Source organism: Meleagris gallopavo, chromosome 22, assembly GCF_905368555.1.
Source record: "Meleagris gallopavo chromosome 22, MGAL_WU_HG_1.1, whole genome shotgun sequence".
NCBI classification, from domain to species: Eukaryota; Metazoa; Chordata; class Aves; order Galliformes; family Phasianidae; genus Meleagris; species Meleagris gallopavo.
In genome coordinates, this window is record NC_139425.1 from 10,707,495 (window position 1) to 10,726,996 (window position 19,502).

The following is a 19,502-nucleotide window of genomic DNA, read 5'->3' on the forward strand; positions in this document are numbered from 1 at the left end:
CGCCCACACGGCTGGAGGCGGGAGCCACCAGCTGATTGGGTTCTCGAATCGTCAATCGCTGGACAGGCGGTAGAAAACGTTGTGCTGGTTGGTCGGCCTCCCGCCAGTTGGGAAGAAACTGCTGTGATTGGTCGGACGGCGGGAGGGGCGGTGCCCCATCGGGTTGATAAGGGCCGGCAGGCAGCCCGGCCCTCACATTTCGCCATGGAGCTCGGGGCGCGTTTCCGGACGTACCGGGAGTTCAAGGAGTCCCTGTGCGCCTACCAGCAGGCCCACGGCTCTCACTATAGCCTGCGCAGCTGCACCTCGGTGCGCTTCCACAACCGGGAGCACGGCACGGCCGTTCGTGAGGATGTAATGTAAGGCCGCCGTCTCCCGGCGTCGTGTAGGCCTCGGCCCGCCGGCAGCGGCACGTGCTGCTGAGCCTCTTCGCCCTCGCCTGTCCCCAGGCTGAGGTCCCACGTGCACGTGGCAGGGCAGCCTGCCTGCAGGCCAGGTCACGGAGGCAGCGTCGCGGTGCTGGTGCTGTCACGGCCCTGCTGCCGTGAGGCGGAGCTGTGTTGATGTTCTCATGCCCGCATGCGCTCTCCGTGCTGTCCCCCGTGCAGCTCTGCTGCCTCGTGGTTGTTCTCTCTGCCCCTTGTAGTGAAACCTGCCTTTCTGATATTTGAGATGATGCTGTTGTGGTGTTGCTAACTTTCACTGCAGCCTTTTTCCACTGAAGTGGTATCTTAAGTGTTGGCATCCAATAGTGTTCCCTGGCTGCTTTTAGCCAATGTGTTGGAAAGGATTTATCAGGATTCCCATTCATAGTGCTGAGTTCTGCGGGCCTTCGTTGTCTTTGCTGGGACTGGGCCCAAGGATGTGCTCAGCCCTCCCTAGAATAGAACTTAACCTCATGTCTTAAAGCATGTCTTGCCCTGCTCCTTTGGATACAGGGGTGCTTGGTGATGGTGGTGTAACTCTTAGCTCCTTTGTTCCCACTGTTTGTGTTTATCCCAAGATTTCCGAGTAGACCAGCCTTGCGCATCTGGTGGATGTATGGGGTTTTTTTAATGTTTGCTAATTGAATGTAGAGCTGACATGCTAGAGAAGTCAAAACTAAATGTTGAAAAACTAACAGCATCATTGCTCCCTCCATTAACTTTTCCTCAACATTTCAGGTTCATGCAGGTGAAGTTTGGTTGTACCCGGACCCAAAAGTACAATAAGAAAAGGAAGAAGCAGCCCAATCTGTGTCCAGCTTACTTTGTTTTGCAATATAATGAGGACATAGATCAACTCGTGATCAGTGAGCTATGTAGTGACCATGTACATGTGGACACGGAGTTTTTCCTGACCGGTGTTGGCATAACCAGAAGAGCCAACACCACAGCAGATGACAGCCCTGCAGTCAAGCTGTGCAGGCAGCAGGCAGATGGGACTGAAAGCTGCAATGAGGTGGATGAGAACTTGCCCGAGGCTGAGCAAGTTGTGGATGGAGCATCCACTTTGTGCAAAGTTCCTGCACTCTCAGAGGCAGGGAAGGAAAATGACTCTCCCTCAGCAGCAGACAGAGTCACTGAAGTAGTGAAAAACTGCCTGAATGCAGACAGCGGGGCACTGGCTTCACTTGATGTAGGCAGTGAGCAGGAGCTAGAGAGACTCAACTTCCAGACCAGCAAGATGAAGAGCTTATTTACAAAGTTTCCTACCAGCCTTCTGTTGCACAGGGTACAGAGCCAGGGAGAACATGTTCTCTACGTGCTCTTAGTAGAGAGTAAAGAGCGAGTGGGGAAGATTGTGCACTGGTCAGTCCTGAAGACTGACACGGCACAGAGCATCAGCAAAATGCTGGCTGTTTTCAAGGAGTTCAATCCTGAGTGGCAAAAGGTGAAGGTTGTTTTTGTGGACGTGTCCTTCCCTCACAGAGCTGTCCTTCAGGAGCTCTTTCCTTTGGCTCAGGTGCTCCTTTCTGTCTACCACACTGTCCGACTGCTTGAGGAGAATGTGAATGCAGCAGAAATGCCACATTGTACCAAGCAAGAAATGAAGCTGGCATTGAAGAATGCAGTATTTTCCACTTCGGCTGACAGTCTGGACACCCTGTCTCAGATGATGAAGAGTGTGGTTAACGCAGAGCTGTATGACTACCTCCAGGCCAACTGGTTCTCCTGTGAGCTGCTGTGGTACATGCATACCAAGAAAGGTCTTCATTCATGCAGTGCACACATTGACAGTCTGGATCTCGTCACACACCGGCTATCTGCTCTCTTTCGCCAGCACTCCTCCTTGGAGGCAAGTGTTCTCCATTTACTGGAGTGTGCAGAGTGTCTCGATTCCAAACCTCTGGAAAGCTCCAACTGGAGTCCCTCGTGCACCAAGGACTGTCAGAGAGGCTTCCAGGAGAAACCTGAAGCGCAGGTGCGTGCCACCACAGAACCAGACCCTCCTTTTGACTCACAGGTTCCAACTGAGCACCCCGAGCCTCCCAGGCAGACGGTGCCCAGCGTGGTGGTGGAGGGGCAGGCCTGCATGCTGGAGGAGCTGCGGGACAGCTGCACGGCGCAGGGCTACCAGCTGTGTGCCAACGAGTGGGAGGTGGTGCAGATGTCCACGCAGCTGATCAGCGCCGTGCCGGGCGGCGTGGAGGTGCGGCTGCTGGAGGACGCGCACCGGGTGAGCGCCGACCGCCGGAGCTGCAGCTGCTACTTCCAGCACCGCTACCGCCTGCCCTGCCGCCACGTGCTGGCCGTGCTGCACGCCGAACGCAGCAGCGTGGAGAGCGGCATGGTGGGGCACCGCTGGCGGCGGAAATACGAGCAGCGCGCCGTGCCCGCGGGGCTGCCGGAGCACGCGGATATCCCGGTGGAGGCGGAGGGCCGGGGGGACCGGATCCAGGCGCTCAGCAAGGAGCTGGCCAACCTGCTGCTGCAGAGCGACGGGGAGCTGCTGGAGGAGCGCAGCTCCGCGCTCAGGGCCATCGTGGACGCGTGGGCCGAGGCAGGTGGGGACAAGGAGCGCGGCGCGGCGGCGGGCCCGGACCCGGGGGTGAAGCAGGAGGCGGCGGGCGCGCCGTGAGGGACCGCTGGGGCCGGGCGCGTTCCCGGGCGCGCGGTGCCGCCTTCGCCGCGCGGGGGCGCTGTGGCGGTGCGTGCGTCGTGACGTCATTTGCGCGCCCGGCGCTGATTGGTTGCGTCGCGGGGGCGGGGGCGGGCGTGGCGCGCATGGCGGTGCGGCCATGGCGGAGGGCGCGGGGCGCGGCTGCTTGGTGTCCTACGAGCTGGACGCCGAGGGCCGCATGGCCTCCGTCAGCTTCCAGAGCGCCGCGATGGGCGCGCTGTTCGCCCGCTTCCCCCAGGCCCTGCTGGTGCACCGAGCCTGCGCCCCGAGCGGCCGGGCGCTGTACGTCTTCCTGGCGGACGGGCCGTGGCTGGCGGTGCGCGGGGCCGCGGGCAGGGTGGTGCACCTCGCCGTGCCCCGCGACGAGTCGGCACGCGGCTTGGCCCGCATGTGCGAGGCCTTCCGGGCGTTCAACCCCGCCTGGTGGCGCACCCGCGTGCTGCTGGTGGGCCCCGACCTCCCCGAGCCCGTGGCGCTGGGCCAGGCCTTCCCCGGGGCCGAGGTGCGCCTCTCAGCCTTCCACGTGTGCAAGCACCTGCAGGAGCAGATCCAGCGGCTGGGCCTGGAGCGCCGGGCCGAGCAGCTGCTCCTCAGCACCCTGCACGGCACCATGTGCAGGGCCACGGAGAGCAAACGGAGGGAGATGCACCGCGTCCTGAGTGAGACGGTACCGCCGGACCTGCTGCCGCGCCTCCACGCTCACTGGCTGCTCACCAATAAGATCTGGGCCACGCACGGGGACAGAAGCTGCAAGAAGAGCTCTGACTATTTTATGGAGCTGGAGACAGTCACTCAGGGCTTAAGCCAGGTTTTCAGTGCTGAGCTCTTCCTGGAAACTTGCATTGCCTCGTTTGCAAAGTACTACCAGAAATGTGTTTCTGAGAGCCCTCCCAGTAACACTGTGTGCTCCGCTGCCTGTCCTGATCACCGTGCAGCTTCCCAAACCCCACCCACCTCGAATTCCCCTCTCCAGCCCCTGGATGGCTGTCAGGATCAGTCATCCCAGTGCTCTGTCCCGGACTTTCCCATGGCAACCGCAGCAGCTCCTCAACTCCCAATGGCCCTCCGCAGCCAGCCTGCACCTCCCCAGCCTCTCCTCCAGAGTGGGTCTGTGAGCACTTGCTCCTTGTACATTCCTTCATCTCCTGCAATTAAAGAGGAGGCTACAGAATATCCAGAGGGGGACAGCGATGAGGGGATGAACCAAAGGGCTGAAGAACGTATCGTGCAATCTTTGTCTGATATTTGCACGGAGTTTGCTGCCAGGCTGTGCCTGAGCGAGCTTGCAGTGGTTCAGAAATCTGTGCAGCTGATAGGCACCAGCACAGATGCTGTCAACGTACAGATCCTTGAAGATGCTCACAAAGTGACTCAGGAAGGGCTGTGCCACTGTACATGCCACTTCAACCAGACGTTCCAGTTGCCCTGCCGGCACATCCAGGCTGTGCTGAACTCAGAGAGAAAGACCTTGCAGCCTGAGATGCTGGGGAGGCAGTGGCAGAAGGGACGTGACGTCATCATCAAGAGCGTGCGAGGCAGTGCTGACCACCTTCTGGAGGACCTGGAGAGCCCTTGGGATGAGTCTCGAGACAAATTCCTGGCTGTGTCCTCACTCACAGAAGAGATCAGCCAGCTCCTCACCTGTTGTAGCACAGAGGAGTTTGAGCTCCGGTGCAGCACCCTGCGAGCGCTGGCTGACAGCTGGATCGGGCCCTACATGCAGGTGAAACTCTAGTGTGGGACAGTGAGGCTGGCACTGCTTGCAGCTCTGCTGCATCCCTCCTGCTTTCATTGCTCTCTTTATTCAGACTGTACCCCACAGGAGTTAGGGGCTGGCTGGGCCGCTTCATGAGTGAGCATCCACTCCTGCATGGGGGAGCTGTGGAGCTGGTTTACAAATTCCCAACTGAACTGTAATGGGTAACAAGCTGCTGACCTAACAAGCAGGAAATGCATGGGGTGAGCTGAGGGTGGTGTGGGGTAGGAAGTGATAGTTTAATAATGTGATAAAATTATTTGATCTTTGGCCAGCACCTTCAGGTCCTTCCAGCGTCCGGCTGTGAGGGTATTGTGCAACAAAGCCAATAAATGGGCCTTTGTCACTTTGGAGCTGAGTGTGTTTCTGAGGCAATCGTTCCCTGCCAGAGGGCAGTGAGGCTGGGCAGGGTTTTTAACATCTTTCCTTGGTTTTCAGTTTTAATTTCATTGCCCGCTCATTAGGCGAGTGAGCCTGTGTGTTAAGGAGCAGCAGAACCTGAGGGTGGCGATCTCTGCTGCTGGCAGTGCTGCCCGGGTTGGGGCGTTTGTTTATCTGGCTGTGGCAGCTGCTCTTAATTATTCAGAAAATGGAACTGCCCTCCCTCCTGCCTGCTGGGGGTCACGGCAGTACAAACAAGGCTTCTGCAAAGCACAGAGCAAATACTTTGGGTGTGTGGGGTGGGGGAGGAAAAAACACGAAGAAGAACAAACACGCGTTCACCCAAGCCTGCAGAAGCTGTTGTGCAGTTGGTGAGCTGCCAGCCCTCCTCCAGCCCCTTGGCTGTGTCCTGGGGAATGTGCTGGGGACATCTGGTGAGGAGCAGAAAGCACCACAGACCTCTATTGATCTCTGTAATTCATTCCCACAGTTGGTGCTTCAGTAACGCTCGGATTTTAGAGTTGGCCTGTTGCAGTAGAACTGCAGTGTGGTTGGGAATTTCCTCTCACTTGAGGGTTTTGTCATGTTGTATGATAATATCAAATCCCTCTGTCTAAATATAGTGTTTCCTAAAACACCTTTCTATGAGCTTAGAGCTGTGTGTTCTGGCTGCTCCTGAAGCAGTCTCCCCAGGGAAACACAGCACAGGCATACAGTGAGCCAAGGCTGGGACCAGGGGCTGCACAGGGACTGCCAGACCTCCCCCAGCTTGCTGTGACTGGCTTCATGGCCACAGGCACGAGGAGCTGCTCCCTGCACGTGGTGTATAGACAGCAGTCCGACCCTTCCGCCTCTTCACGGAGAGCACAGGAAATAAGTCATCCCTTTCTCAGTAAACATGTTTCCCAAGAGCGAAACTGCGTGGCTGGGACAGGGCCCAGCTGCAATTTACCCTCCACGTGAGCAGGGAGCCCTGCAGCCCTTTGTGAGGGCCCATTGCTGGCAGCGCAGCCTCCCAGGCCGCCCTCTCACTGCTGCAGGCTGCTTCCAGCCAGAAAGGAGCCTGGGCTGGGGCTGCTGGCCCTGCACTCGCCTCTGGCAGTGCTCTGAGCTTGCCACAGCACTGAGTAGCAGTGCCCCAGCACGTAGCATCCCATATCACAGGCCTCTATCCCGCAGTCTCGGGGCTGCTGCTCAGGCAGGCAGACCAGGAGGACCCGCAGGCAGTGCTCAGTGCCCCCGCTGTGGACCCAGGAAATTGTAGCTTTCTTCCTGGGCTCTGTGCACCGGCACCACACAGAGAGCTCAGGCTGTGCCTTGAAGTGCTTTATTACTCACTCTTTTCTGTGAGCGGGCACGAGCCCAACCATACAATTTGAGTTGAAAGGGACCCTTGAAGGCCATCTAGGCCGTGCAATGAACAGGGGCACCTACAGCTACATCGGGTGCTCAGAGCTCCAACCGTACCCGTTCACACAGAGGAAAGTCTCTCTGGCGTGCTGTGGGGGCCGGGGGCTGTCAGGCCATGCAGCACTCAGTTCCTCACTCGTGTTGGCAGAAGTGCTTCAGCATGGGGGGTAGATCCAAGCCGTCGATGGCCAGGCGGTGCACAACGTGCTTCTGGATGACCAGCCGGCAGAGTGTCTGCAGGGAAGGGACTGCAAGAGAGCAAACAGAAGGAGCTGGGGTGGCTGGGACAGTGATGTTGGGAGAGTGGTGTGCAGGGCTCCCTGCTGGCTCCTCGCTTTTGGGCAGCATTTGGGGAATTTTCTGCTGCAGGCAGCGCTCGTCCTCCTGCAGGGCTGTGCTGGGGGAGAGCTTCACCCTGTGGGGTCCTCATGCTCTGCCCAGGCTGGAGCTCCTTTAACAGGCTGAGTCTGCAGCCAGGCTGCGCGTGGCGGCCCTGCAGTCATGTGCCTACACAGTGCGTTACTGCGGTGTTTTGCATTTGTTTCCTCTCGGGGCTGCTACGTGGTTCCTCCAGGGATCCACGTGCCCACACACTGTTTTCCTTTCATCCTCATCCCCTCGGTGGATCATCCCCACACTGCACCATAAGCCTTCCTCTGCAGGGAGGACTCACATGATGCTCCCGGGACACGTCTTCCATCGGCCCCCTGACCCCTGTGACACACGCTGTGGGCGGATTCCTCCTCTATGAGCTGTGGGAAGCCCCCAGCAGCGCGGGGCGGGGGGGCTGACTGTGGTGTCACGCTGCAGAGCTGGGCCCTGGGTGGTGGGCCAGCTGCTCCGCTCTCACACGGCCTCCAGCACGAGGCCTCGGGGCAGTGCCAGACAAAGCAGCGTTGTGCCCAGCACGGCCCCGGCCTTGGGCTGCTCCTGGATGTCTGCAATGCTTATCGTAGGCCGGGGCTCGCAGCCCTGAGTGTTCGGTGAGCAGCAGTGTGGCCCCCCCCCCGCACAGTGTCTCGTCTCCTGCCCTTCAGCTGCAGGGTTTCACTTGACTACCCACACCCCAGCAAAAGCAGAACTACACCACGGCTGATTTGTAAAACTATGGGAAATGCTGCAGAAAGAGCAGCTGCTGAAATCTGTGGGCAGCTGGCACTGGGTTGCTCACTGCCTCTGGTGCACTGCTGGCCTGGTCCTCACTTCGCACTGTGTCCTGCTGGGAGTCCTTGCTGCTCACCCCCTCCCCCCACTGCTTCTAGAAGGAAGCAGCCAGCACAGGGAATGCCAGACCTTGAGAGGCTGAACTCGGGGCTGAGGTTCCCTCTGCAGGAGTCACTCTGCTGTGGGTCCTGGTATCTTGTTTGCTTTGTCTTTGGCCTTGTGCCTGCTATGCCAAGACCTCATTATCTCCCAATTATGTAAAACACAGGTGGCACAGCAGCATGATGGTGGCCCAGCCATCGGTACCCAGGACTATTTCTTCTTCTGGTTCACATCCTTCATCATCCTGAGCACGTGCTCATTTTTCCAATACGCTTCTAATTAGCACCTATTAGCTGACTGCTCGCAGGAGCTCGTGGCTGTGCTGGGCTGCCTATTCCAGCCCCACCCTGCCTGGGGACACCTGGATGTTACCCAACGGCTGCAGCACCGCGGGGGTCTGCCCTGGATCTGCTGCTGCAGCCCTGGCTCCGGGTGGGGTGAGGCTGGGGCACTGAGCAGCCAGCACAGGGCTGGAGGGGGACCTCGGGCCGGGCCGGGCCGAGCCAGTGCTGGAGCTGCTGCCAGCTCCACAGTGAGGGGTGCGGGAGCCAAACCACATCCCTGCCACGGCACGGCTTCTGGGGGGCACCGCTGCTAGTGGGGCCTCACCGCACTCTATGGGGACTCGGGATGCTCTGCCACGCCCCCCACCCTGTATCTCTGTGCCCCACGTCCCGTCCCACTCAAATGCTGCCCACCGGACCGCGGGGTCACCACGCAGATACCCACAGCCGTATTCCACCTGGATCACTCGGACGCTTTTGGTAGAGGCGAAGACGTCAACCACAGCGTAGAGCGGCCGCGCGGTGGGCAGGCTCCGGGCGCTCGGCCCCATGTCCTCCCCGTTGATGACGATGTGCATGTCGGCGGTGCCGTCGGGCCGCGGGGCGTACAGCACGCCGATGCGGCTGCGCAGGGCGGTGGGAGGCAGCACGTTGGTGCGGTACAGCTCATCCAGGAGATGGCTGTAGCGTCCGGGGCGGCTGCGCCCCACCAGTTTGTCGCGGGGGATCCTCACGCCCTCGATGCGCAGCTCGGGCTCCCAGAGCGGGGCCGGGGCCGGGGCCGGCTCCTCCTGCCCGTCGGCCGACACGCGGTTGTGACTGCGGGTGATGGCGAACACCCAGGTGTCCCCCAGGCCGACCAGGTCAGGCAGCGAATACTCGGGCACGGTGCCCAGGCTCTGCGGGTCGTGCGCCGTCAGCCCCACGCGCAGGTGCCCGCACCAACCCAGCTCCTTCTCCTCGATCTCCACCAGGAAGATCTGTCCGGGTGCCAGCGGCTCGTGGCTGAAGCACAGCGCGTTGGCGAAGCTCTCGACCCGCGTGGCCCGTGTGCGCGAGGCGTCCAGGCGCACATTGGCGCCGTGCACGCGGTGGAAGCGGGTGGGAGGGTGGCCCGGAGCCGCCATGGCCGCGCCGCTATTTTTAACCGCGCGGCGCCGGGCAGCTGCTGGCAGGCGGCGGCTGGGGCCGGTCCTAGCGCACGGGGCCCCGCGGGAGGGCGGCGGCGCGGGGTGTCCGGTGCTGCCCACGGGGCTGTGCGGGACGGGGCTGTGCGGGACGGGGCCGTACAGGGACGGGGTGCTGGGCTCCCCGCTGCTCCCCGCTCCCTGCCCTACGTCGGGGGACCCTCACACCGTGCCCGTTCGTAATGCCCCGCGGTGTCCGCGAGGCGCGGGGGAATGCGGGGCACTGCGACAGCCCCGGGGCGGTCCGGGCCCACGCGCAGGATCCGCGCCCGGGCGGTGCTGCCGCCGCGCCTGAATGCGGTGCGTGGCGCGACCGGCCGGTTCGTTCCCACGTGCGCGCGCGGCGTGGAGGGGCGTGGCCAGCTGCTGCAAACGGCGCGCCGATTGGCTAAGGCTGTCCCCGCCCCCCTCATCGAAGCCCCGCCCGACGGCACGTGACCGCTCGGAGGTCATATGGGCGCGGGTCATGTGCTGCGGGGCGCTGCGGGATCGGGGTGCGGGGTAAGCGGGGTGAGCGGCGTGCGGCACCGGGCGTGGTAGAAGGGAGCGATCCCACTGGGACTGTGCCGGCAGGGTCGGGACCGACGAGGGGCGATGGAGCTCGGTGCGGTTCGTAGCGCGTGTCCGGGCCCTCTGCATCGCCGTTTCTGTGCCTCCCGCAGATGCTGCCGCTGCTGTGCGCGCTGCTGCTGGGGCTGGGGCCGGCCCACGCCGCGCCCGCGGGCCATGAGGTGACGTTCCTGCCCGGGCTGCCCAAGCAGCCGTCCTTCCGCCACTTCTCGGGGCACCTGTGCATCGGGCCGACACAACGCCTGCACTACTGGTATGTAGGGCCGGGCTGGGATGTGGTACTGGTGCTGGGACCGGTGCTGGTGCTGGCTGGGCACTGAGTACTCACGTCGCACACCCCGCAGGTTCGTGGAGGCCCAGAACAACCCGCAGAGCAGCCCTCTGGTATTATGGCTGAACGGGGGCCCTGGCTGCAGCTCCATGGAAGGCTTCTTGAAAGAGCATGGCCCTTTCCTGGTCAGTAGGCACAGCCACCTGGGGTCTGCAGGGCTCCATGATGCAGGCAGTGTCTCGGGCCCTGTGGTGTGCCACTTATCAGTCTCCACTCCCTCCTCAGGTGCAGCCCGATGGGGTCACGCTGAAGTACAATGACTACGCCTGGAACAAGGTATGGGCCATGCCGCAGGCAGGGAGCGGCTCCTGCCGCACCCAAGCTGTGTGGAACTGTGGCTCTGAACTGCACTGCACTGCCCCCCCCTCCAGCTCACTGCAGAGCAGGGATGAGGTTCTCATTGCAACACCGGGGTGGGCCGCACACAAATGGTGCCATAGGTGAAGGCTGTTGGCCCTCTCTGCTGGGAGCTCCCTGGACTTCCATGCTCCCCTGCCCCTCTGCTGTCCCCACAGATTGCCAACATGCTCTACCTGGAGTCCCCTGCAGGCGTTGGCTTCTCCTACTCCGAGGACAAGAAGTACGCTACCAACGACACGGAGGTGAGTGGTGAGGCTGTGGCAGGCCCAGCCTGGAGCTGCTGGCCCAGTGCCACCCCGCTGATGCCACCTGCTGTCCCTGCAGGTTGCACACAACAACTACCTGGCGCTGAAGGAGTTCCTGCGGCTCTTCCCTGAGTACTCCAAGAACGACCTCTTCCTCACAGGGGAGAGCTACGGCGGCATCTACATCCCCACACTGGCAGAGTGGGTGATGCAGGACCCCAGCCTTAACCTCAAGGTGAGGGCATGGCCTTGCTGGGGCCCAACATGCTGCATGGGGCAGCCCCGGCCCCACAGCCTTTCATCTCCCTGGGTGCCGGTGGTGAACGTGTTCTGCTGCGTGAGACTGAGCAGTGCTCCCAGGCGCCCATGGCCTTTCCTCTTCCCCCCATGAAGTAAACAGGGCCACATCTGCTTCCTGCCTGACGCCGATGCTCTGTGGCTGCCCTGTGAGGAGCTGCCACACCACAGAGTTGTTTTCTTATTGCCCCGCAGGGAATCGCTGTGGGAAATGGCCTCTCCTCCTATGAGATCAATGACAACTCCTTGGTGTACTTCGCCTATTACCACGGCCTGCTGGGCACCCAGTGAGAGCAGGGAGCACTGCTGGGGGGGAGCGCTGCTGGTCCCTGTGGCACAGAGCAGGGTGGGCTCTGGTGGATCACTCCAACTCTTGGTTTTTGTGTACAGGCTGTGGAAGGACTTGCAGGCCTTCTGCTGCTCCGAAGGGAAGTGCAACTTCCATGACAACTCCAACCTGAACTGCACACTTAAGGTGAGGGAAGGCTGGAATCCCCGAGCCCTGCTCCAACTTCTGTGAGCAGCAGCACTGTGCTTGGTGTTGGGTGTGTGCTGTGGTCCTTCAAGCACTCTGCTGAGTCCTGAGCCCTGCTTGTGGCTCATTGCAGATGGCAGAGATGATTGAGATTGTAGAGGAGTCTGGGCTCAATATCTACAATCTCTACGCCCCATGTGCTGGCGGTGTTCCTGGAAGCATGAGGTGAGAGTGGCGGCGGCAGCAGCGCTATCCCCAAGCACAAGCAGCATGCAGATCCCCACCAGCAGCAGGGGGCTGGCAGAGACACTGCTTCTGTGGCCACTTCTTCTTGGTGGTGGGCCCTGGGCTGTTATCCCAAGCCCTAGCTCCTCCAGAGCTCTCACCCTGTGGCCGTGCTTGGTCTGCCTGCAGGTATGAGGGTGACTATCTCGTCACACATGACCTGGGAAACTCCTTCATCCGGATGCCAATGAGGTTCTCCTGGCGCCAGGTGAGCGTGGGTCCCTGTCACAGTGTGCTGCCAGCACCCTCCACCTGCACAGTAGGGGATGGGGCAGCTCTCCCTGTGGGTGGTGCTGAGGTGCTGCTGCAGGGCTATCTCGACTCTCCCAGAACCTGTTCCGGATGCCTGTAGCTCGCAATAAGGTGCGGATGGACCCACCGTGCACCAACTCCACAGCACCGACCATGTATCTGAACTCCCCAGAAGTGAGGAAGGCTCTCCACATCTCCCCCAATGCCCCAGAGTGGCAGGTGTGCAGGTGAGCAAGCAACAGGTGGGGTTGAGTGTGTGGCACAAGCAGCTGCTGAGCCCACTGCTGCTTCTTCTGCAGCTTCGAGGTGAATCGCAGCTACAAGCGCCTGTACATGCAGATGAATGACCAGTACCTCAAACTTCTTGGAGCCATGGTGTGTATGTGTGTGGGAGCACACAGCCCATGGAAGCAGCTCTCCCAGACAGGGCCGTGCCCTGTGTGGTGCTCATGCTCTTCCTGCTCTGCAGAAATACAGAATCCTGGTGTACAATGGGGATGTCGACATGGCCTGCAATTTCCTTGGGGATGAGTGGTTCGTGGACTCCCTGTGCCAGAAGGTAAATGGGCAGAGTGAGATCTGGGATGTGCCTGGATCAGTCAGGCACAGGGGGAAGCAGTGGTGTCTGTGGAGCTGGGCACTGAGGGTGCTGTCTCTATTCCCAGGTGCAGGTGGCTCGCCGGCCTTGGCTCTACACTGAAGGAGGTGAGAACCAGATCGGGGGCTTTGTGAAAGAGTTCACCAATATTGCTTTCCTCACTGTTAAGGTAAGGCTGAGGTGGTGCCTTGCAGCTGGTCCCACTGTGGTCAGACATGGCTAACACTGGAGCCGTGGGCCAGGCAGTAGTGGACCCACAGAGGGCACTGAGTGCTGGCACCTGTTTCCTGCAGGGAGCCGGCCACATGGTGCCTACAGACCAGCCCCTCGCTGCCTTCACCATGTTCAGCCGTTTCATTAAGAATGAGCCGTACTAGGAGCTGGGGAGGCTGTGCCCAGGGCCTCGGGCTGCCTGCATACACCAGTCACCTCCTGCACAGCTCATCACTGCCACTCAGCTGCACCAGGGCTCCCCTGTGTCATGAACAAAGTCACTACCGCAGCTGGTGGGGATTCCCCGGGCTCCAATGACTATGCTCAGCCTGGAGGTGGGCTTTCTGCAGGCTGCGGGGAGAGGAGTCCCTGAGATTCCATCTCTGCCGGGCACTGCAGCTGTCTCTTTGCTGTGGCTTCCTGTCTCACCTCCTCCCTGTTTCTGGAGGCAACTACTTCCCTCTTGGGAGGGAGCAGTCCTCACCACTTCCCTCTGTTCTGTGGCCTCTGCACGCACATGGCCTGGGCAGGCTCTGAGCCAGCTGTTCTCTGCTAAGCACAGTTGATGTGGTGGCCATGGGCTGCCCTGCAGGGGCTTTCTGCTCCCTTTGAAACCACTCCCAACCTGACCTCAGTGAAAGGCAATTTACAGTGAAGACGATTTCATTGCCTAGGTCACACACTGCTCTTGGGAACCCACAATAAACTCTGAATAAGGTGGTCCTGCTCCTCATTAATGAACTCCTTCCACCTCTCTGCTACCCCCCTGCTTTGCTTTCTTTTGCTGTCTCAAGAATGGTTCCTAACAGAGGATCCAGCAGCAGTAAGTGCTAATGTGCTGTGCACGGTGTCCTTGGGAGCCAGAGCTTGTGTTTCCCTTTCTGCAGAGGGTACTGGGGCTTCCTGAAAACAAACCATCCCAAAAGCAGGCAGAGAGCTCTCCCCCAGAGCCGGCAGCTGTGTGGTCTGAACTGGGCTCATCCTCCAAGCAACCAGGCAGTGCAAGCCAGCATTCAGTGGTTTATTAGTGTACGAGAAGGGGTGCAGCAGGGATTCCCAGAGCAGCTGTCTCCACCTTGCTGCTGCCCACCTGGGTGCAGATGCCCTGCAGGATGTGTGAGTGGTATTGGGTATGTTGCTTCCTACCTACAACCTACGGGTCCAGCCCGGGATCTGACCTTTGTCCAGGGTGAAGGAGCAAGTAAGCAGAGCTACAGCTGGTGGGGATCTGTGCTGGCTGTTGTGGGCTGCACCGTGGGCTCAGCAGGGACTGCAGGGGTGGAGCGGTACTTCTCGATCACTTCCCGCAGCCCCTTGGAGAAGTGGAGATCAGCTCCCACTGTGAGAAATCCCTGCAAAGGAAAGAAGTATTGGCACAGGACTAACTGTGTCTGCAGCTGCCAGGACACGGTGCCTGTGTCTGCTGGAGGGGCTGGAGTTGTCCTTGTCCTGCTCACGCACCGCGTGATTGGTGACCACCTCCCTGGTGAAGTCCATGCCTTCTGGCAGGGGAATCTGCACACCCTTCTTTGTCCTCTCTGCAGGGAGGAGGAGATGCAGTAAGCTCCATGACACTGCCTCAAGCCTTGCCATGCAGAGGCAGTGATGATGCTTACCGTTAATGATGGGCATGATTGTCAGCTGCAGCAGAGTTTTCAGCGGGGCCTGCAGTGAGAACAGCTGTGGGGAGGGGAGGGAGAATGAGCCCAGAGCTGCTGGGCAAGGTAGGGCCTTGCTTGTGTTTCTTAAGGGTTAAGAAGGGGGATCCTGCACAGCCCTCCCAGAGCTGCTCCCTGCTGTGGCTGGGAGCTACCCAGGACTGTTGGACCCTCCCATACTCCAGGCTGGTACACGGTCTGCTCACCGCCAGAGACTCCAGTGCTGACTGCTTGGAATAGATGCGAAACCTGCAGGGAGGGAAAGCAGCTGTGAGCTGGGGCAGAGGGAACGGTCCCTGGAGCCCTGGTGGGACCTCAGTGTGGGCCATACCTTCGCAGGTCCAGCTGCACACGCAGTGCCTTCCCTTGCAGGTACACCTTGGCACTTAGTTTTGATTCCTAGGGGGAGAGTGAGCTGCATGGAAACCCTGCTGCAGCCAGCATCGGGAGGCAGCGGGACGGCCTGGGTGCCGCTCCCAGCTTTGGGATATAAGAGACTTCCTGGGTAGGGTGCAGTGCTCCTGCCCTGTGTACTTGAGCGGGCACAGGCAACCTGGCTGCAGCAGCACTCACCATGGCCATGCTGGAAAGCTGGACAGCAGGGCGGTCTGCGGGTACCAGCGAGATGTTGAGGAAGGCAGAGACAGAGACGGAGGTCCCCGAGGGTTTGATCACACAGCGGGGGGGAGCTGACACCTGAAGCACCAGCCGCAAGGGAGCATCCACCACAGCAGGGTTCTGGGGAGAGGGCAGGGGAACCAGTCTGGGCAGAGCTGCTCCAACCCGGGGGGGGTCCTGTACCTCTCCTGCCCCAGTGGAGACCTCCTCTCACCAGCATGAAGATGGTCCCAAAAAAGGTGGCTCTCAGCAGAACCTCCAGGTCCTTGGGTACCTGCAGGGAGGACAAACCTCACGGGTAATAGAGCTGGCACTGCTGCCCCCTGCAGAGCTTCTGCCCATGCAGCACATCCTGAAATCGGTGTGTGTGAAGCCCACCCTGCCTCCCCCAGCAGCACCCCTTCTCCACGCAGGCCTGTGTGCAGTGTCAAACTCTGCTGCTCACCTTCTCCCCCTCAAGCTCTATGGCCAGCACACCCGCCTGGAAGTACGCGTGCATGGCTGAGTCAAAGAAGTACTCAGAGAAGGCAACATAAACCATGCGCTCAGTCTCCTTGATCACCGGCTCCACCGCGTGGTTCTCCAGCTCCTGGTCCTCCCTCGCACGGTAGAAGAACATGCCCTGGGCCAAGAATAGTGACTGTTTCTGCAGCTGCAGCACAGCTTGCTGTGCCCATTGCGTGCGTTGATGCAGAGCTGTGCCAACAGGGCTAGGAGAGGCAGGGCAGGATTTGGTGCCACACCTTGAAGTCCAGGTCGAGGGTTTCTGGGGAGACAGCTGGATCACGTAGTAGGGAGTAGTCAATCCCAACGTGCTCATCCACGTAGTTCCTTACTGCCAAGGAAGAGGTGCTGTGAGAAGAAAGCCTACAGGGTGGCCCGCAGTCCTTTTCTCAGCTCTGCATAGGCTGCAGTGAGCAGGGTTTGGTCTTATCCTACTTACCTGGCACTGTATCTAGTAAGGAGTTCAGCAGCACCAGGCTGGCATGCTCCAGGGACGGGCAGATCTGTGGGGAATCACTCAGCAGTGGGGCCAGAACTCCTGGCCTGGAGGAGGACCCAGGCTGCCTCCAGCATCCCTGAGTCAGCCCCTCCTGACTGCAGTCAGGGGAGCTCTATGCCCGTTTCTGCTCACAGCCCTACCTGCTGGCTGAGGAGGAAGCGCATCCCTGTGACAATGAAGGTGCTCAGGAACTCATAGACCTTCCTGCAGGACAGAACAGCTTTGCAGTAGCCTTCCAGCCCTGTCCCTCTACCTCCATTCCCACAAAAACACAAGGCATGGCCTCAGCAGATCTTGCCTGGCACAGGGGCATGGCTGCAACCATGGCATCAGGTGTACCTGAGTGTGCCAGAAAATCCTGCATGCATTCTGGCAATGGAGGCATTGCAGGACATGTTGGAAATCTTGAGGCGTCCAACCTCATCCTTGGCCAGCTGCAGCACAGTATGGATGTGGACACCATCAGCGGAAGCATTGATGGATCCAATGTCGTAGCTGGAAGCCAAGGGAACAGACAGGAGGACACAGATCCTACCAGCTCCAGGACCGGGCAGCATGGCACTTGTGACACTCCTGGGGCCATGGCCCAGCTGTGCGACAGGCTGGCGGGCAGGGGAGAGTAACTCACAAGAACCAGTAGAGCAGCTGCCGCCTGAAGCGCAGGCTGATGGAAGCGTTGTTGATATTGAAGGCGAGGTGCTGCTGTGGCTGGAAGTGCAGGTTGGAAAACGGCAGCTGCAGGTCCATCACCTTGACCCTGCCAGGGAGGGGACGGTAAGGCCGACCCAGGGGCTGCTGCGCGCAGGGAGCAGGCAGCACTCACTGGCTGATGTTGTAGTGGAACTGCCCCTCCTTCCCGTGCAGGTCTGACACTGTGATGTTCTCCAGCTCCTGCTCCACGAAGCGCAGACCCTCATGCTTCACTGCAATGCAAAATGAGCCTGGGCTGCCCACAGCCTGGCTGTACCGCACTCTACCAACATAGCCCACCCTGCCGGTCCCACCGTGCAAGCTGGCTCCCCGCCCTGCCTGGGAGCAGGGTCCTGGCCAGCCCCTTACCGAGGTCCAGCCCCTTGGAGGTAATCCGGATCTTGCAGCCGGGAGGGCTGTGCGAGGCTGCGGCCAGCCAGGGCAGCAGGAGCAGGAGGAGGAGGCGGCTGCCGGCAGCCATCTCGCGCCTGGGGGCAGAGCACGGGATCAGCACGCACCGGGCTAGCAGGGCGCACGGCAGAAGCCCAGCCATCCTGGCAGGGTTGTGGCTGCTGCCCAACCTGCTCTCAGCACAGGAGCCTGGACAGAGGCTGATCCCAAGGAGAGGACCATCCCATGGCCCTGCTGTACCCCACACCCTGAAATCCCACAACAGTATCCTGGTTCCCATCACCTGAGTGTGCAAGCCCCCAGCACGGTCTCTGCGGGCTTGCAAGATCAGCCCCACCCGGGAACAGCCACTGCCCTCAGTACCAGCAGCATCCTGCCCTTCCCCAGCACAGCCAGCTCCCCAGATTGCAGGGTGAGGTGAGCCACAACACCACACAGGGAAGGATTCCTCTCCCATGGGCTCTCCAGCCCTAGGAGCAGCCCCAAGTGCTCCCCAAGGATGAGCACTGCCTGTCCGTGTCCCATGCCCTACAGCTGGGCTGGGACAGAGCCAGAGATTCCTCATCCAGCAGGAAAAGGCAGAGTTGCCTTCAGGATGGCAGGGACAGCACAGGGCTTCTCCACCATGTTTCTGCTTAGTTCTCTGCAAGGGAGAGAACAGAACCCCTTCTGCTCGGGATCCAGAGCCTCCATCCTTCCCAGAGGCCATGCATAGACTGGGGCAGCTCACCTACACAATGCTGGCTAAGTTTGTATACTTACAGTGTGACTTGTCTTCGGCTTCTCTGCTCTGGGGAAACTGAATCACGTGAAGGGAGGGAGGGAGGGAGAACACCAGCAGCTCCAGGAGTTTCTTCTGAGCTGGCTCAGGCTCTCCTGCGTTTATATATCCCACCAGCCGCCACCCCTTGTGAGCCCACAGCTGGGAGGAGACACAGCAGACAGGAGGATGAAGGGCTCGGGGACGCCAGCCGCACAGTGCATGGTGGCTTCATCATTTCGGGGAAGTGCCGACCCCCAGTCCTGCTGGTGCTAAACTCCCCACCGTGCTCTGCCAGCTCCAGCACTGCCCAGTGGGCTCTGTGCCACGGCTGCAGCGGAACACAAGTCCCTTGGACCAGAGGTACAACGGGAACTGCTTTGTGCCCATCTATGAGGTGAGCATCAGACAGGGAAGCTGCTGTGGTTGCTGGAGCCACAGAGCCACTCAAATAGCCTGGCACATATCAGGGTCTCCAGGGCTCACAGCCACCAAAGCTCATCCCCAGCCTGCTTACAGCAGCTGAGCAGACACAGATGTGCTCAGTTCTGGGAGAGGCGCTGCAGAAGTGATCCAGCAGCCCACATTCCCTTTCTGATCCAGCAAGTGCCCACAGCCAAGAGGCCAGGATGGGTGGCACTGCCAGCATTGTGTAGCACAGCGGCACCGCTCAGCCCAGGAAAGACAAAGCGCTGCCCACATTTTGCTGCAAACCCCTCTGCATTCCAAAGGACGAAGCTTTACGCTTTCCGTCCGTGGAACCTCGGACAAATCCTGCTGAGCCCCTTTCTTCCCCCTCCTCCAGGCGCCCGGTCTGAGCCAGCACTTTGTGGTCGGGGTGATTATCTGCGCACACACAGCCAGGCTGCGGGGGCTCACGCTCTGGAAACAGAGAGACTTAGGAGACCGGGTGCTTACACAGCACTTATCCCTTCCAAACTGCTTCGCCAGCATTAACTAATTACACTGACCCCAGTGCTCCGGGTGCAGAGGGCAGGCCTCCAGCGGGAGCGAGCGGGTCGGGCGGCTGCCGGCCAGGAGGAAAGCCGTGCGAGCCCACGGCCGGGCAGGGGGAGGCAAAGGGCGGGCGGGGCGTCGGGGCCGCGGATGGGAAGAATCACCCCACGGCGGAAGGTGTCGCGCCGCGCTTTCTGGGCAGCCGCGGCCGCCAGGCGAGGCTGAGGCTGCGGCTCCAGGCTCCTGGCTGCGCGCCCGCGGCCCCGCCCGGCCCCGCCCTGCCCAGCGCCCCGCGGCCACACGCGGCGGAGCCGCACCGCTAAGTGCCGGACGGGCGGCGCTGCGGCCGGACAGAACCCAGCGGGCGGCCGCGGCTCGCCGCCAGCGGGCCCC

The 19,502-nt window shown here is 60.6% G+C and overlaps 4 protein-coding genes across 9 annotated transcripts; 2 read left to right on the forward strand and 2 right to left on the reverse strand.

Annotated features, from left to right (window-relative positions):
• The first annotated feature begins 156 nt into the window (after positions 1-156).
• Positions 157-13,732, forward strand: CTSA (cathepsin A). 5 transcript variants are annotated; one of them, XM_085242027.1, is made up of 15 exons: positions 9,758-9,887; positions 10,049-10,209; positions 10,301-10,412; positions 10,513-10,563; positions 10,803-10,889; positions 10,972-11,127; positions 11,385-11,476; positions 11,580-11,664; positions 11,798-11,889; positions 12,079-12,157; positions 12,280-12,428; positions 12,501-12,576; positions 12,671-12,760; positions 12,867-12,968; positions 13,093-13,732. In XM_085242027.1, the coding sequence occupies exons 1-15, from the start codon at positions 9,840-9,842 to the stop codon at positions 13,174-13,176; spliced, it is 1,464 nt and encodes a 487-aa protein (XP_085098153.1). In that variant the 5' UTR covers positions 9,758-9,839; the 3' UTR covers positions 13,177-13,732. The 5 variants fall into 5 exon arrangements, with proteins under 5 accessions (XP_085098150.1, XP_085098151.1, XP_085098153.1 ...); XM_085242026.1 differs by having other exon boundaries at positions 9,790-9,896; XM_085242029.1 differs by having other exon boundaries at positions 9,867-9,960.
• On the forward strand, positions 3,217-5,211 carry ZSWIM1 (zinc finger SWIM-type containing 1). Its single transcript, XM_010722656.3, has one exon. It carries the CDS (start codon positions 3,221-3,223, stop codon positions 4,835-4,837), a length of 1,617 nt encoding a protein of 538 aa, XP_010720958.2. The 5' UTR covers positions 3,217-3,220; the 3' UTR covers positions 4,838-5,211.
• NEURL2 (neuralized E3 ubiquitin protein ligase 2) lies at positions 6,551-9,661 on the reverse strand. The gene is made up of 2 exons (XM_003212115.5): positions 8,645-9,661; positions 6,551-6,897 (listed from the first exon to the last, which is right to left on the reverse strand). Exons 1-2 carry the CDS (start codon positions 9,324-9,326, stop codon positions 6,782-6,784), a joined length of 798 nt encoding a protein of 265 aa, XP_003212163.2. The 5' UTR covers positions 9,327-9,661; the 3' UTR covers positions 6,551-6,781.
• A 287-nt stretch (positions 13,733-14,019) lies between the features above and the next one.
• Positions 14,020-18,296, reverse strand: PLTP (phospholipid transfer protein). 2 transcript variants are annotated; one of them, XM_010722584.4, is made up of 17 exons: positions 18,155-18,296; positions 17,351-17,469; positions 17,115-17,214; positions 16,920-17,048; positions 16,631-16,786; positions 16,432-16,495; positions 16,232-16,295; positions 16,032-16,123; positions 15,734-15,910; positions 15,503-15,562; positions 15,244-15,408; positions 15,002-15,069; positions 14,877-14,919; positions 14,629-14,692; positions 14,474-14,550; positions 14,191-14,364; positions 14,020-14,117 (listed from the first exon to the last, which is right to left on the reverse strand). In XM_010722584.4, exons 2-16 carry the CDS (start codon positions 17,460-17,462, stop codon positions 14,224-14,226), a joined length of 1,512 nt encoding a protein of 503 aa, XP_010720886.1. In that variant the 5' UTR covers positions 17,463-17,469; positions 18,155-18,296; the 3' UTR covers positions 14,020-14,117; positions 14,191-14,223. The 2 variants fall into 2 exon arrangements, with proteins under 2 accessions (XP_010720886.1, XP_031412428.1); XM_031556568.2 differs by having other exon boundaries at positions 14,020-14,364; positions 18,155-18,295.
• Positions 18,297-19,502: the final 1,206 nt, after the last annotated feature.

Excerpts from the sequence above, each read along its gene's own strand:
- CTSA (XM_085242024.1), top strand. The coding sequence starts at position 205 with ATGGAGCTCGGGGCGCGTTTCCGGACGTACCGGGAGTTCAAGGAGTCC. Across the intron at positions 360-1,163 it reads GCCGTTCGTGAGGATGTAAT|GTTCATGCAGGTGAAGTTTG; the intron begins GTAAGGCCGCCG and ends TCAACATTTCAG.
- ZSWIM1 (XM_010722656.3), top strand. The coding sequence starts at position 3,221 with ATGGCGGAGGGCGCGGGGCGCGGCTGCTTGGTGTCCTACGAGCTGGAC.
- NEURL2 (XM_003212115.5), bottom strand. The coding sequence starts at position 9,326 with ATGGCGGCTCCGGGCCACCCTCCCACCCGCTTCCACCGCGTGCACGGC. Across the intron at positions 6,898-8,644 it reads GATCCAGGTGGAATACGGCT|TCCCTTCCCTGCAGACACTC; the intron begins GTGGGTATCTGC and ends GCTCTCTTGCAG.
- PLTP (XM_010722584.4), bottom strand. The coding sequence starts at position 17,462 with ATGGCTGCCGGCAGCCGCCTCCTCCTCCTGCTCCTGCTGCCCTGGCTG. Across the intron at positions 17,049-17,114 it reads TTCCACTACAACATCAGCCA|GGTCAAGGTGATGGACCTGC; the intron begins GTGAGTGCTGCC and ends CCTCCCTGGCAG. Across the intron at positions 15,409-15,502 it reads TTGGGACCATCTTCATGCTG|AACCCTGCTGTGGTGGATGC; the intron begins GTGAGAGGAGGT and ends CCCTCTCCCCAG.